Source organism: Acipenser ruthenus, chromosome 24 (assembly GCF_902713425.1).
Source record: "Acipenser ruthenus chromosome 24, fAciRut3.2 maternal haplotype, whole genome shotgun sequence".
Taxonomy (NCBI): domain Eukaryota; kingdom Metazoa; phylum Chordata; class Actinopteri; order Acipenseriformes; family Acipenseridae; genus Acipenser; species Acipenser ruthenus.
The window spans coordinates 6,564,072-6,579,056 of record NC_081212.1 but is presented as its reverse complement, the minus strand read 5'-3'; the positions used below and the strand labels follow the sequence as shown (position 1 = coordinate 6,579,056).

Below are 14,985 nucleotides of genomic sequence, written 5' to 3'. Positions count from 1 at the left end.
TGAATTTTTGTTGACAGTGTTCTACAAGTTCTTTCCCTGAAGAAAACCCAGGCGCAGAGTGTGTGTGAGGTGCTGAGGATGGTGCGCCAGTGTTTGCATTCCCTTGGAAGACCTCACCTTTTTCAGGCCCCCTGCATTCTATTCTTGCAGGAGCTGCTGGCATGTCAGAAGGACTTTACAAGGTATGAGAGAGAGTACGCCCAAGTAGATTAGAGGGAAAAGTGTTCAGAGAAATGGTGTTTAAATACCCAAGAAGATAATTAATGTGTAATGGTTTCCTTTGATTAGCTCTCTTAGCTATACATTTCTCTCCAGATAAATTCAAAATCACATAGATGATAATTGGCAATAAAATATGCAACACCGTTAATCTCTTAATTAATTTTATCAAAGTTATACTGTACAAAAATAGAAAAGAAAATTAGCATCAATATTAGCAGTAGTCAGTATATTCATCTCAGCAAGCAATAATATTCAGTAATAGTGTAAAGATCAATTCCGTGTAAAAGCAAGCATTCACCAGTTGTCTATAATTTGTCTGTTCTATAAAAACTAAATACTGTTGTCAATGAATATGCAAGCAGGATAGCTGTTTGAGTAAATATGAGTCCGTAAATAACACAATAAAATCCAGATTAATTCTAATTAATAGGATATTACGAAATCATAATTCAGTCGGTTGTAAAAAAATATATATGTCCTTCAGTTAGAATTCACAGCTACAACACCCATTCATTTATTCTTAAAAACAACTCCAGCACCTGTCATTCAATTCCATGGATCTCTTTAATTCTTTAAGCTGTTTATCTGGTAAATTACTTTCATGAAATATTAAAGTTAGGCCTTTTGTTTTGAAGCAATGCATGAAACACCCATTTTACATTTCACAACATCAGGCTTTCTGCAAATACACATTTGTTCAATTTCCCCCCCGTATAGTTTACTGTAATTCTCTATTCTTTAGTTCAATTGGAGCAATACTTTATTTGTATCTGCAGTGTTGATAACAGTGTGTGACAACTCGGCAAGGTGGGTCCTTTTGTTTAATAAGAGCCAGTGTTGTGTTCTTCCAGTAAAACTGACCATTCTGGTAGGCTAATTGAGTCTCTTAATTCATGAATTGTTAACTTTCCTTTTCTTCAATGGTGATCCCAGTTAATGGAGCTCCTTTCTAAGCCGTTTAAACAATATTTAAGTTCTCTTCCAAGTTTATTTGTTTTAGGGTGTTTTTCTGGATATTCTTGCAGCTGGCTGTTCCAGTTGTTATTCTCTGCTCTTCATCAGAACAAAGAAAAGCACTTTTTTCCTTGTAGCCTTGACTTGTTTTCCTTGAACTTACAACCATATCTCATTACTTCAATAACCAAATTGAGCTTCAGCAGTTAGCAGAAAAGACAGTGGGCCCAAGTTTTATCATTGGTTGCTATGAAGATGAGGCCAGCTGATCTTCTACACAAATTGCAGGTGCTGGAGTTTTTTTAATTTATAAAGATGACCCTTCACCGACTTCTTTTATAGTTCTACAAAAGCATCCTACACATTTTGCACAATAAAGAACATGCAGAAAAAAATATAACTCAGGTGCTTGGGGTGGGGGGAGCGGAAGCGTATTCAAATTGTACAGCAGTTTCATTCTGGTATTTCTTTGTTTCTGCAGTTATTTTAGACACCTGGATGGCTGTGGAAAGCAGTTGCGGGAGGAGGTGAGGCAGTCCTTCTACCAGCTCGTGCTGCTGCTGTTGAATGCGGTGCAGAGCTTCAACAACCTGCACGACAAGTAAGAACCTGTTTGCACGATCAAACTGCCAGGCCAAAAAAAGAGAAATGCTAATGTTACAGCCTTGGTTGTACCATTCACATCTAAATTGTAGCAGTATTTCCTAAATTTAGACCCATTGGAGCATATTGTCAGTGTATTTAATTGCCCTTGAATTATATAATGAGATGTTTTGATTCTTAGTTAAGTGAAAGTAGCAGTTAAGGCTTTGAAAATACTCCCAATTCTGCTGAGACAGTCTAATGCTCTTTCCATTGCTTATCCACCTGAAGGACGTTGCTTCCTGCCCTGTCCTGTGTGCAAACCTGCCTGCTGCATCTGTTAGATATGAGCTGGGAAGTGCAGGATCTCTCCTTGTTCATTGACATTAAACTGCCAGACCTCCTCCTGACCATGTCCCAGGAGAACATCAGTGTCCACGACATTGCAATCAGGTACAAATCAAAGTCTTATTAGTGAATTACTGTTTTATCATTGCCCTGTGTCGGTTAATATGCAGGATGCTGCCCTGTTAATGATACACTGATGTGTGGAAGCTAGTTGGAGATTAAGGGTTAGTAAAGTGCGAATAACACTAGGGGTATTCTGCTTCGCTGGTGATTATGCCGTTCCTTGTTTCCCAGCCAGTGGACAGAAGACGATGAGATTGCAGACTATGAGCGCAACATGGAGTGGATGGAAGAATGCCAGGATGGGATGTTTGAGAGGTGGTACGATAAGATTACTCAGGCAGCCCCAGAAGACAAAAGAAAGGTAGGTAGTATTCAAATACAATTTCAGTAACTGTGCTGTCACCTTTGTATATACAGCCTATATACTTTTTATATGCTTGTTAATACTGTATGTGAAAAAGAAAACTAAAGTTAACAAACGATAAACAGCTCTCCATTAAACCCACTCTGCCAGTCCCTTTCAGTATAAAGCATTGCTTTCTGTTCTCTAGTTGTAGGAGAGGGCTCTCACTGTACTTCTGTCTTTTGATGCCGTTTCCTTCCTTGTTTCCTGGCTTCAGATGCACATGTTTATTGCCCGATACTGTGACCTGCTGAATGTTGAGATCTCGTGTGACGGATGTGACAAGATTGCTCCCTGGCATCGCTTCCGCTGTCTGCAGTGTATGGACATGGACTTGTGCAAAACCTGCTTTTTAAGTGAGTGCCTCATAGCAAGTACTGGTTGGGAAAACTGAATTAACAAACCAAATTTACTGAATACCTGGAATAGTATATTAGATATAGGCACTAATATCTATATTTTGATATGATATCAATAACTAACTTTGACAAAACTTGAGAGCGGTTGGTGAAATATCTAACTACTAAGCTAAACATCAATTTTCTTGGAAGTTTTAATATTATCAATTTGCGATGGATTTCTTTTTAAATAGAAGAATGGATTAATTGTTGTATTTGTCGAAATCGGAAATATCACCCACCGAAAATTCTCGTACGGAAAGCTTGCAGAAACATGCTTTTTGTTTTGCGAAACTACTGCAGTATAATCAAATGAATTTTATATTAAGATACAATAAACCCTATACACACCTTGTTTTTCACCATGGGTATTCTGAAACAAAGGGCCGACTTGCAGTTGCTACAAAATATCACACTACAAAGTATCAAATTACAAAAAATCACATTACAATGTCAAAAAGCACAACATTTTAAATCCCAATAATCGCAGTATCGTGGTTTTGAACACAAGATGGTTTTGAAAACGAGAATTGCATCCGTTTCATTGTAGTATCTTAAAAGAAGGCATTGCATTAACAGACATCCAAAGCCGTCATTATTTAGCATAATGATGTGAATTTCCTTTTATACTTTTCATGCTAGGTGGTGCCAAACCTGAAGGGCACGAGGATGACCATGAAATGGTTAATATGGAATATGCGTGCGACCATTGCCAGGGGCTGATTGTGGGCAGCAGGATCAACTGCAATGTCTGTGATGATTTCGATCTTTGCTTTGGATGCTATAATGCAAAGAAATACCCAGACAGGTAAGTAATTGCCTGCCTGGTTTGTTTAACAGTATGTGTGTTTTTTTTGCAGTGTTTTACTCTTTGTTTAAACTCTTCTTACCACAGCCATTTGCCAACCCACCGAATCACAGTGTTTCCAATGGTTACCATTCGGATCAGTGACCGTCACCGACTCATTCAGCCCTACATCCATAACTACTCCTGGCTGCTGTTTGCTGCCCTGGCCCTTTACACATCAGACCTAGCCAGCGAGGGAGAAGTGGAGGGAGAAAGGCTGGACACCAATACTCTTGCTAGTGCCACAAACCTGCAGACCCGCTGCACGGAGCTCATTGCAGACTGCCTGCTTAAAGGGCAAAACGGAAAAAGTAAGTCCTATTTTTTAGACACTGGAACTGGTTGACTTACTGGGCTAACTTTTTTCTAAGTTCCATGTGCTTACCTTATCTACTGCTGAAAAGGATTTGCATGTAACGTGTCAATATCCTCTGTTTGTCTGATTTATTTATTTATTTTTATTTATTTCTTTTTTTTAACTGTCCCTTTTTATCTGCCAAAGATACAAAAAGACACAGTGCTGTTGAATTTTTTTCCTTTGAAATAGGAACCTGATTATTGACAATTGCATGTGTTCCAGGTCTGAGGGCCTCGGCACTCCTGTCTCTGCTCTCTCCCAATGAGTCGGTGTCCGAGAGTGTTGTGTGTCCTGTGAGCACCTCCATAGCAGAGAGCAGTCAGGAGCTGAGCACCAGCAACTCTTCCGCTCCTCCAGGGGGCAGCAGTACTCCTGTGAATTCACTGCCACTGTCAAAAGAGGTATGCTCAGCAGTATTTGTTTGTAATTTGGAAGTTAGGCTGGATTTATCCTGAGTGTTTCTGGAAGACTGTTGTATCAGGAACTATCCCGAAATGGCTGAATTTGACAAAGAAACACATTTATGAAAAACAAATAAACACTTTTTTGTATTTAGAATGGCTGTGTCATTTTGGAAGCATATGATTTCTTCCAAGTTCTACATGCCCCTCTGTGTGTTCTCAGAATTTACTGCATACACATTTCTCTGTTCAATCTATCTGTTATATGTAGTAACTGTCAGTTTTAATGTTTAGTTAAATGTCTAATGATCCCACTGGCTTTAATTTAAAATTGTATTATATATGTCTTCTAACTAGAATATTTTCCTTAAGGATACTTGCACAGTCGGTGACCAGGCGCCCGCTCGTGTCCTGAAGGCAGGTTCAGGGTCTGAGGGCTCCAGCAATGACATCATCAAGCAGAAAGCACTGGTGCCACAGGATACTCTGGATTCTTCCAAGAGCTTCAGTCAAACCCCCTCTGTGTGTAGCAAAGAGGCAACATCCCCAACCATGAAAGGTGCAGTATGCTTGGAAAAGAACATCTGAAAGGAACCGCATGGCTGTGCGCATGGACAGTACATTATGAAGACTTGAGGTCCCTGATTTCAATTTCTTGTGCAGGTTGGCCTTATTTAGGGTGGCTGGATGCAATTGTAGAATGAATTAAAATAGAACAAGATGCAGTTCATTAATTGATATCATTCATTCATTTATTCATTCTTCCATTTGCTTGTTGGATCCAATTCCAAACAAAATTCGAAAAGCAGCTTTCAAGTGATTTGAGTGAAATTTTCTTGGACATAATAAATAGTTCATTGTCATCAGGAGTAGTTTCCTCTGACTTAAAAATGGCCATGGTTAAACCTTTGCTTAAGAAACCACACCTAGACCCTACAGCTTTAAACAATTATAGACCTATTCAAATCAGTCATTTCTAGCTAAGGTTCTAGAGAAAGTAGTAGCAAACCAGCTGAATTCATTTCTTGAGGATAACACAGTGCTTGATTTTCAGCCGGGTTTCTGTTCTGCCACAGTACAGAGACTGCGCTCATCAGAGTGATGAATGATCTGCTGTGAAGTGCAGACTCTAGCTGAGTATCTGTTCTTGTTTTTATAGATTTAAGTGCTGCTTTTGATACAGTGGACTGTGCTGCTTTAATTGACCGTCTCAGAAGTTGGTGTTGGATTATCCGGTATTGTCTGAAAAGTCATATCTCACTAACAGACAGCAATTTGTTTAATTAGGAGAGACTGTCTGGATTTTCATCGGTTGCCTGTGGCATTCCCCAAAGCTTTATATTGACCCATTCTTTTCTTTGTATATGTTATCACTGGGTGAGAATCCGCAAACTTGGTGTTAACTTCCACTACTGTGCCGATGACGCACAGCTCTACATCTCTGTAAAACCTGATGATAACCTGGCTGTAGCAGCCTTAGCTGAATGCTAATGCTAAGAGGTGCAACATTTTTTTACAGTTAAACTCTGAGACAGATGTTCTGTTATGTTCTCAGCAGCAACTAGAAGCATACAATCTCTAAAAATAGATCTGGGAATTTGACCACAAACATAAAAACGGAAGTGAAAAATCTAGGGGTCTTATTTGACTCTGATTTATCTTTTAAGTCGCTTATTTGCAATGTCACCAAAAAAATCTCCTTTTATAATTTGCGAAACCTTGCTAGTCACATATATACAAGTATGCACAAAAAGGAAGGGAGAGATCTTTTAGTCCCTGTGCTCCCAGATTGTGGATTGCACTGCCACCTCATATCAGAAGTGCTACACAGTTGATGACGAAGTAAAAATTGAAAACTTACTTTTTTAGATTTATCTTTAAACTGGATTCTAAACTCAATTTCTATACACATGAATTTTATTTTGATTGTCTTCTGTTTTGTCCTGTACAGCACTTTGATATACTTTTTGTATGAAAGGCACTATATATAAAGTAGTGATTGATTGATTGATTGATTGATTGAGCTGCATATGTTTTCTTTTTCCACTGTAGGTTCTGAAGCAGCTGCTATAGATTCATCCCAGCACATTTCCCTAAAGCAGGAGGACAGAGCTACCAGGGTACCTGTTCAGGAACATGTATTTGCTGAGTGCTCAAGAGAGAGGATCCTGGGCCTGCTGGCTGCTATGTTACCTCCAGCTAAACTGGTATGAGTTATACAGGATCTTTAAATCCTGCAGGGTTTGCAGTAGAAATTTATTTTTATGGAAGTTCAGAAGGCAACTTTTCTGCATTCATTGAGGTATAGCAGTGACAGGCTGTACAGTTGTTGCCTGAGTTTGTCTTCATTAATCTGCATTAACCCTGTAGCGTTGGCACTCTCGTTCCCTATTTTTATCAGTTTTATTAAGTGGCCTGAACTTGGTCGAAATGCATATCTGTTGGTTCTCGGATTAAAAGAAAGACTGTCCAGTGTTAATCGCTAGAACTGTTTTTATTTTCTTTTATGTTCAAATTTGAAAACAGACATCTAAACAATTAGGTTGATATGTATTTTGTTTTCAGGCATTTTGCCATGGATGAATCTCATCAGCTGCTGATCATTGAAGTATTGATTGGTTGAGTGATTTCTTTCTTGTTTCAGGGCTCCACCATCTCTGTGTTCAACCTGAGGCAGACCCTCCCCCTGCTGTTTCAGGTGGTGATCTCCAACGCAGGCTGCCTGAATGAGACCTATCACCTGACCCTGGGGCTGCTGGGCCAGCTTCTGCTGCGGATCGCCCCTGCAGATGCAGACAGCGCCATCACCGAGGCTCTTGCTGACAAATACGCGCTGCTGGCCCAGGGAGAGGGGACTCCTGACACACAGGGCTGGAAGACCACGCAGCTCCTATTCAGTCTGGGAGCAGTGTGTCTCGATAGGTGGGTGTCTGTACTTATAATAACCTAATCACAGCCTCTTTAATGAGAGTTGCCAAGCAAGTTTTCTTTAGACCGACAACGAGAAGACAGATATTCATCTTCTTTAAAGATTCAGGGTACCCTCTTTTCAAATCCTGAAGTTGTTTTTTAAGAAATAAAGCATCCATGCATTAAAAATAGTAGTTACATTTTAAGATAGGGCAGCAGTGTGGAGTAGTGGTTAGGGCTCTGGACTCTTGACTGGAGGGTTGTGGGTTCAATCCCAGGTGGGGGACGCTGCTACTGTATCCTTGAGCAAGGTACTTTACCTAGATTGCTCCAGTAAAAACGCAACTGTAATTGTATGTAAAAATAATGTGTAAAAAATAATGTAATTGTATGTAAAAATAATGTGATATCTTGTAACAATTGTAAGTCGCCTTGGATAAGGGCATCTGCTAAGAAATAAATAGTAAAAGATAAAACTTCAAAACTGGTGCATTCATCAGTGTGGTTTCTTTTAATGTTGATCCTTTTAGGAAGGGATGCTTGTACTGTAACTCTCAGTCTTTGCCACACTGTTTATTCCTCTGGGTTTCAGCCGGATCGGTTTGGACTGGGCATGCTCTGTGGCTGATATTCTCCGGGATTTGAATGCCTGCCCTCAGTGGTGCAACGTGATTTCAGCCTTCACTGATCACTGTGTGAAGCAGTTACCCCTTCAGCTCAAACGCACCAACCTCTTCACTCTACTGGTTCTCGTTGGATTCCCAGAGGTCAGCCACTATGTCTTACTTTATAGTTTTCAATTTGTCGAGAGAACCGCTTATCATATTGTGATAAAACTTGGTTAGGACATTCTTAAGCACAAGTCATTAAAAGCATCAGACTCTTGGGATACAAGAAAGTGCCTGTCTTTTTTAATGTCTGTACCCTACTGAAACAGAGTGCTAAATGTATCACCAAATCAGAAAATATCAATATCTGAACTGGCTCTTATTAAATTCAAGCTGTCTGTTGCTGTTTCTTTGGTTTGATTCTTTCATCTTCTTGATCTGCAGGTGTTGTGCATGGGAACGCACTCTGTCTTCATTGATAACGCCAATGAGCCTCACAACATGATCATACTGAAGCACTTTACTGAGAAAAACCGGGCTGCAGTGGTGGACGTCAAAACTCGCAAGAGGAGGACAGGTCAGTGAATGCATAGCCATTCAGCTGCAGTTTATGGAGGACTGCTAGATGTGCCTCCCTTGATCTGTAGTGTCTCCCTGTATCCTTCCACAGTGAAGGACTACCAGCTAGTACAACTCCACGGGCATGGAGAGCCAGAGCCTCAGTCCCTGCAACAGGCCCCAGCCCAGTCTCACGTCAACCACTACCTCCAGAATTTTGTGTCTATCACCAGCCACCTCCTGCAGACCAACCTGGACAGCAGCAGCACGGAGGCTGTGGAGGCAACCTGGGTCCTGGCCCTTGCCCTGAAGGGCCTCTATAACACATTGAAGGTTAGTTTTCTTATTTAGCATTCATTTGACCGGGACTGCCTGATTTATGGTGCAGCATCTTCTTTCTAGTGAGGTCTGTTTTCAGATTAATCTTATGTTTTGAACCTGGGGTATAATGGTCGTCACATTTAACTTTTTATTATGGCCACCTATACTGTCATCTTTTACGATTAACAATGTTACAGCAATACTTTTTCTTCTCCGCAATTCAGACACAAAAGACTTTGAGAGATTTCTAGTCCAAATGTTTTTTTGGGTACATTTAAAAAAAATAATAATAAAATAAATAAATAAATAAACAGGCTGGAACTTGGTAGCAAGTTATGTCCAAGAAAGTTCGGTGCAAGATTATTTAGTTTGAAAAATGTGACAATTTTCAAGTTTTTGTGCTTTGAGGACCCTGTGTATCATGTTTAGAATGATTTCTGTCTGTTCCCCCTCATAACAGAAGCATGGTGTAGAAGAAGCCCAGGCAGCTATACTGCAGTCCGGACTGATTAAACTTCTGGTGCGGAAATGCAGCAAAGGCACAGGGTTCAGTAAGATGTGGCTTCTGCGGGACCTGGAAGTAAGTCCGAGTAGAGTCCCCTACCAGTACAGCAACACCAATCGGGTCTGGTATTAGCTTTATTATAATATTTATCCTTTTTGTATTTTGTTTTTTTTGTAGATCCTGTCTATAATGCTGTACTCCTCCAAGAAAGAAATCCACTCGATGGCAGAGGGGGACCCAGAGAATGAGGAGAAGGAGCTGGAGCGGGAGCCGGACTCGGATCACTCCAGCAGCTGCATGGATGAGCAGGACCAGAACAAGCCTGATCCCCTGGAGGGACTGGACGAAGAAACCAAAATCTGTTTCCAGGTGCAGCCTTTAAAAAAGATCAGGTGGCAAGGGTGTAATGTGTCGGTATATATTTATAACCTCATGAAGTAGTTTCAAAGAGTGGTTAGTGTCGAAAACATCCGTGCAAGATTATAAAAGCAGTTTTCTGTTCTGTTATTTTTTTTTTTTTTTAATGGTCAGGCTTTTTGTAGTTGGCCAAAAAATCAGTGTTTGTTTGGGGCTTTTCATTTTTTATATTGTCTGATGAGTGAATTGACTTTTTTTCAGGTGTTGACAAAAGTTATTTCATTTCTTAGTTTTATAAATATATTATGAATTAATGTTTGGACAACAATTTGTTACACAGCATCCCAGTCGCAGTCACTACGATTGCAAAATAATTGTATTTCTGTTAAGGTGTTCAGAATTAAAAGGCCCATTTATCCTATTTTCTTATATCTAGGTGTATTGTCTAGCCTGGGTAAACAACCTCTTCACAATAAAATGTGTCACGGTCCAACGCAATTACTCTGGCTTGGATGAGCAATGCAGATAAAAGCCTCTCTTTTCAGAGATCCCTTTGTTTCATTGCAGATCACTCACGATGCCCTCAATGCCCCTCTGCACATCCTGCGTGCCATGTACGAGCTGCAGATGAAGAGAACAGACTCCTTCTTCCTAGAAGTGCAGAAGCGGTATGTGAGGTTCAGTAAAATTTGATTTGATCATTATCCCTGCCTGTGCTCAGTACTGCCTGCAGAACTAGCAGTTATGGGGTTCAGCAATGGAATTATAAACACTGACCACGGTAAAGTGATATAAAGGGTGCAAGAATCAAAATAACATTGTTTTTGTTCAATGTAAACATCATCTGTACAATGCATTCTGTTCTGTCTTCATTTTACCTATTTTAATACTGTTTTTATATATAAAAAATAAAAGGCAGTTTAATCCCATCAGAGTCTATAGAGGGGCCCCAACCTTCACCCCCAGAAAGCTTTTAATAATCATACAGACATGTTTGTTCGACATAAGGAGGGGTCAGGTTTAAAAACAAAACAGTAAAATCGCACACACATACATTTACAGTTCTCGATGTATTTTAAATATAAATCATTGCGCTGAAATCACACTAATGTGTTTTGGGTAGGCTACACATACTGTGAATTTATCTCTTGGAATATTTTTCAGCCAAATTTTTCTCGTCTCTTCATGCACAGGAAATTAATGAAAACTTCCTATTGAATTGTACCGTCCTGAAGCTGAGCATAACGAGACAGTGATCACTGCCGTTTCCTTCTCGCCGTTGATATTTACATGCTTTTGTAGTTGTGCCTGAACTACAACTCAACCTTTTTCTCTCAGAAATTAAACAAACAATTAAAAAAATAGATTTTGTCACTGTTCAATACAGCAAAGGAAAAGATGTAAACAGGATTTCAAATAAACCGCTCATTCACCGGAAACTGAGATACCGCTATCCTGAAATGTGACGTCACTTGGGTGCAAGTAGAGTGTACAGTAGTTAAATAATACTTTACTGTGTGGTGTTTGCCTACGAGACTGACCATGATTGGTATGTGTAGGGTTTGTTGTATATTAATATAAAATAAACTTGATTTATCCTGAGTTTGTATTTTTAGCAGTATTAGCAACAAAAAGTCTCTGCGAGCGTACGTGATTTTTTATTTTTTTTGAATCCCACGATATCGCGATATGGAAATTATTATCGATTATCTATCAGTATCATATCAAAATATTGATATTGCTGCCCATCCCTACTATAAACTGTCTGCTGTCATCCATCTCTTCCATAAATATGTGTTTTTATGGGATTGAAGTTTGGGGAGGGTGTCTTGGTTTCAAAGAATATGAATGTTTGTGATTGTGATGGCTTTGCATAAATTAGGGGTGACAATTCTGTCTGATTTTATATGTTTGGTTTTGATTTAAATGCTTGTGTTTCCCTTCAAACTGTTGCTGATAAGTTAAGGTCTGCCTTTAATATTCTAACTGCAACACATGAAGAGTGATTTTAGATCTGTGCATACAGATGTCAATTTGAAGTGGTGTGTGTGTGTGTGTTCTGATCACCTGCATTTCTTGCCTTTTTAAAGATTTGACGGGGATGTGATCACAACAGATGAGACAATCCGCAACCTGGCACAGAAGTGGCAGGCAGGCAAGTGCCCACGCTCAGAGGAGAGGAGCACCAAGGCCGTGGATACTGACATGATTGTTGTCCCTTGTGAGGTAGGTATTGGTTTTTTTCACAGTTCTGATTAACTTAAGGTATAATTTTAAAATTTTATAATTTTTATAATGTTAAAGATAGAAACATTGTATTCTTATTATCAGTTTTTATATTTCTATAACGTAAGTATTTACTCAATGCATACCTTATATTTGTATTTATATTTTTTCTATTTTTCTGCGTATATTATTACACTTCCATAAAGGTTCCTCTCACAAACTTCATGCTCTCCGATCTTTCTCACAAAACAGTCCAAACCGAGCCGCTGTGAAAACGCTACTGAAGAGACCAATCTTCTGAGCCAGAAGCTGATCACCAGCACAGAGAGCGACCTGCAGCTCAGCTATGCCAAGCAGCGACGCACCAAGAGCTCCGCGCTGCTGCACAAGGAACTGGACGCCCGCAGCAACAAGTCTGTGCGGCAGTACCTGTTCAAGGTGAATGAGGCCATCGGCATCCTGTACGCACGCCATGTGCTGGCCTCTCTGCTGTCAGAGTGGCCGAGCAACGTGGCTGTCACAGAGGACATCCTGGAGCTCAGCGGAGCCTCGCACATGGCCTACATCCTGGACATGCTGATGCAGCTGGAGGAGAAGCAGCTATGGGAGAAGGTAAGGGCTTTAAACACTAGAGCTGCACGGATCCATGATTCCATTATTCGGATTGAACTATAATAATAATAATAATAATAAAATAATAATAACTCTCCACAGAAGTGGAAAAAAAAAAAGAAAATGCCTGCATCTTATTTATAAAGTTTACAGCTTAACACATATAGAAGGTTTTGATTTTTTATATAGTCTGGTGAGTGATGGCAGTAGGGATATTGATGTTTCTGTGCTGTCATGTGTCGCTAGATCTTGCAGAAGGTGCTGCAGAGCTGCAGTGAGAGTATGCTGGACAGCCTGTCTCTTACAGCCTGTCAGTTCATGGAGGAGCCTGGGATGGCTGTGCAGGTCAGGGAGTCCAAACACCCATATGACAACAACACCACCTTTGAGGTAGGCAACTGATTTAGGCAATTATTAGGCATGCATGCTATGTTACCCATACGTTAAATTTTATACACAAATGTAGGTTTCTGCATAGATGTCCCAATTATATGTTTGGTCCTATCCTTTTACACATGCCCATATTACTGTGGCCAGATAGCAACTATGTACTAACAAAGTAAAGCTGAAACTGGATTATTTGTATTGTATTTTTACCAGAAAGTGGCAACATTTGTGTAATTAATACAGCAATACCAGCTCTTAAACGAAATATCGTTTATTGGAGTTGGATAGCAAGAAAGCATTTCATTCACCAAAAAAAAAAAAAAAAAAAAAATTCAAACACCATTGTGTCTCAGCTGATTATTACAGATTTCTGGCAGTCTAAACTCTCTCGTTTTCTGTTAATTAGGACAAAGTCCACATCCCCAGTGCAATTTACCTATCCATAAAGTTTGACTCTCGGAGTCACACAGAGGAGGGCTGTGATGAGTTGCTGATGTCCAGCAGCAGTGATTTCCTACAAGATCACCACAACTTCAGCGGGTCCTCCCAAAAATGGACAGATTTTGAAATCCCAGGTAATAAAAAAAGGGCTTCAGCATTGCAAGTACTGCAACAAAGTTTTCAAAAAAAACGGCAAGGAGATGTTTTCATTTAATGTCTTCAGTAATCTCGGTCCATTTGGAACTCTGGGTTTCCAGTTACCAGCTTTGACTTATTTACTGCACACTAAGATTTAAAAAGACTCTTCTAGTGGGTTTTCATCCAATGTTTTGCTTTGCTCCATAAAGGTCATACAAGCCTGACCTGCTTTATCATTTAATAGATTGAAATGCTGATACTATTTGTATTTTGGTTTTGTGTTCATACAGGAGACACGCTGTATTACAAATTTATCTCAGACATGAGCAATACAGAGTGGGGATACAAGTTTACAGTAACAGGGGGTCATCGAGGAAGATTTCAGACAGGTGAGTTCACATTTCTAATCGCCTGGGAGAAATGCATACACTGGTATAACGTAACATCCATTACTGTAAAACACTGCATCCTAGCATGTGCAGAAATACTATGAATTATTTTGACAGACATTTATAAATGAACATTTATTTTAGCTTTATATACTGTTTGTGCATTTAGGGTTTTAATTATATTGGGGGTGTTGTATCAAACAGAGGTTCCCAGGTAGGATTTGAGTATTGTTCCCTTCAACCAGCGGAGGCAGTGTTGTCAAGGTCATGTGATGATACCGGAATGAAGTTAAAATGAAAGTTAAGTAGAGGCCTTCAACTGATAGCACTCATTCAGTTGCGTTGGTAGCATAGCTGCAAATTCAGTTTCCATTTGTTGTACAAAGTAAATAGTTTTGTCCAAAAAGAACTGAGAAATGCCAACAGCTTGCTTCATTCTCTGCTTAAATTTCTGAGAGTGCCAGAGAAAGTGATTAGCAGTTTGACATTAGTGGAAAATAGGGTGTGAAATACAAGGGGCCTGAGGCTCTTTGTGTTTTTCATAAACCCTTCCTATAACTTGGATGGAAATTTACTTCTGGGGTTTTCTTTCAGAGTAAATTACATCTGCTGCAGATAACTGCACAGATGTAATTGTTTAATTCTGACATGTCTATGGCCAAACGTTTTGCATCACCCTATAGAATTAACACATTTTGCTTCATGAAACCTACTGAATAATGTTATGTTAACATCTTTAATTACTTGCTGCTTTGCAGTTTTCCCGTATACTTAACGAAAAACTGACAACAATTTAAAATGTGACATTTTAGAAATATAACATGAAGTAATTTTGAAGTTTCATTGATTACATAATGTTAAATACAAAATCTAAAATGTTTATATATAATTCTCCCTTGAGAAATGTGTACAGCATATCGAAACATTGGGCAGCTGGCTTTTTGAGCTAATATATAT

At 39.5% G+C, this 14,985-nt stretch overlaps 1 protein-coding gene across 4 annotated transcripts in view; it reads left to right on the top strand.

The window, feature by feature from the left end:
- Positions 1 to 14,985, top strand: part of LOC117429298 (zinc finger ZZ-type and EF-hand domain-containing protein 1-like) — a 44,708-nt gene that overhangs the window by 20,957 nt on the left and 8,766 nt on the right. For all 4 annotated transcript variants that reach the window (XM_058998238.1, XM_058998236.1, XM_058998237.1 and 1 more), the window contains exons 30-51: positions 18 to 182; positions 1,658 to 1,777; positions 2,050 to 2,211; positions 2,401 to 2,530; positions 2,790 to 2,928; positions 3,613 to 3,778; positions 3,866 to 4,128; positions 4,398 to 4,576; positions 4,949 to 5,135; positions 6,629 to 6,783; positions 7,221 to 7,498; positions 8,079 to 8,253; positions 8,539 to 8,671; positions 8,765 to 8,985; positions 9,434 to 9,553; positions 9,656 to 9,847; positions 10,403 to 10,503; positions 11,926 to 12,061; positions 12,314 to 12,673; positions 12,920 to 13,063; positions 13,467 to 13,635; positions 13,930 to 14,028. In XM_058998238.1, coding sequence (XP_058854221.1) covers positions 18 to 182; positions 1,658 to 1,777; positions 2,050 to 2,211; positions 2,401 to 2,530; positions 2,790 to 2,928; positions 3,613 to 3,778; positions 3,866 to 4,128; positions 4,398 to 4,576; positions 4,949 to 5,135; positions 6,629 to 6,783; positions 7,221 to 7,498; positions 8,079 to 8,253; positions 8,539 to 8,671; positions 8,765 to 8,985; positions 9,434 to 9,553; positions 9,656 to 9,847; positions 10,403 to 10,503; positions 11,926 to 12,061; positions 12,314 to 12,673; positions 12,920 to 13,063; positions 13,467 to 13,635; positions 13,930 to 14,028 — 3,794 coding nt within the window. The remainder of the gene's footprint in view (positions 1 to 17; positions 183 to 1,657; positions 1,778 to 2,049; positions 2,212 to 2,400; positions 2,531 to 2,789; positions 2,929 to 3,612; positions 3,779 to 3,865; positions 4,129 to 4,397; positions 4,577 to 4,948; positions 5,136 to 6,628; positions 6,784 to 7,220; positions 7,499 to 8,078; positions 8,254 to 8,538; positions 8,672 to 8,764; positions 8,986 to 9,433; positions 9,554 to 9,655; positions 9,848 to 10,402; positions 10,504 to 11,925; positions 12,062 to 12,313; positions 12,674 to 12,919; positions 13,064 to 13,466; positions 13,636 to 13,929; positions 14,029 to 14,985) is intronic.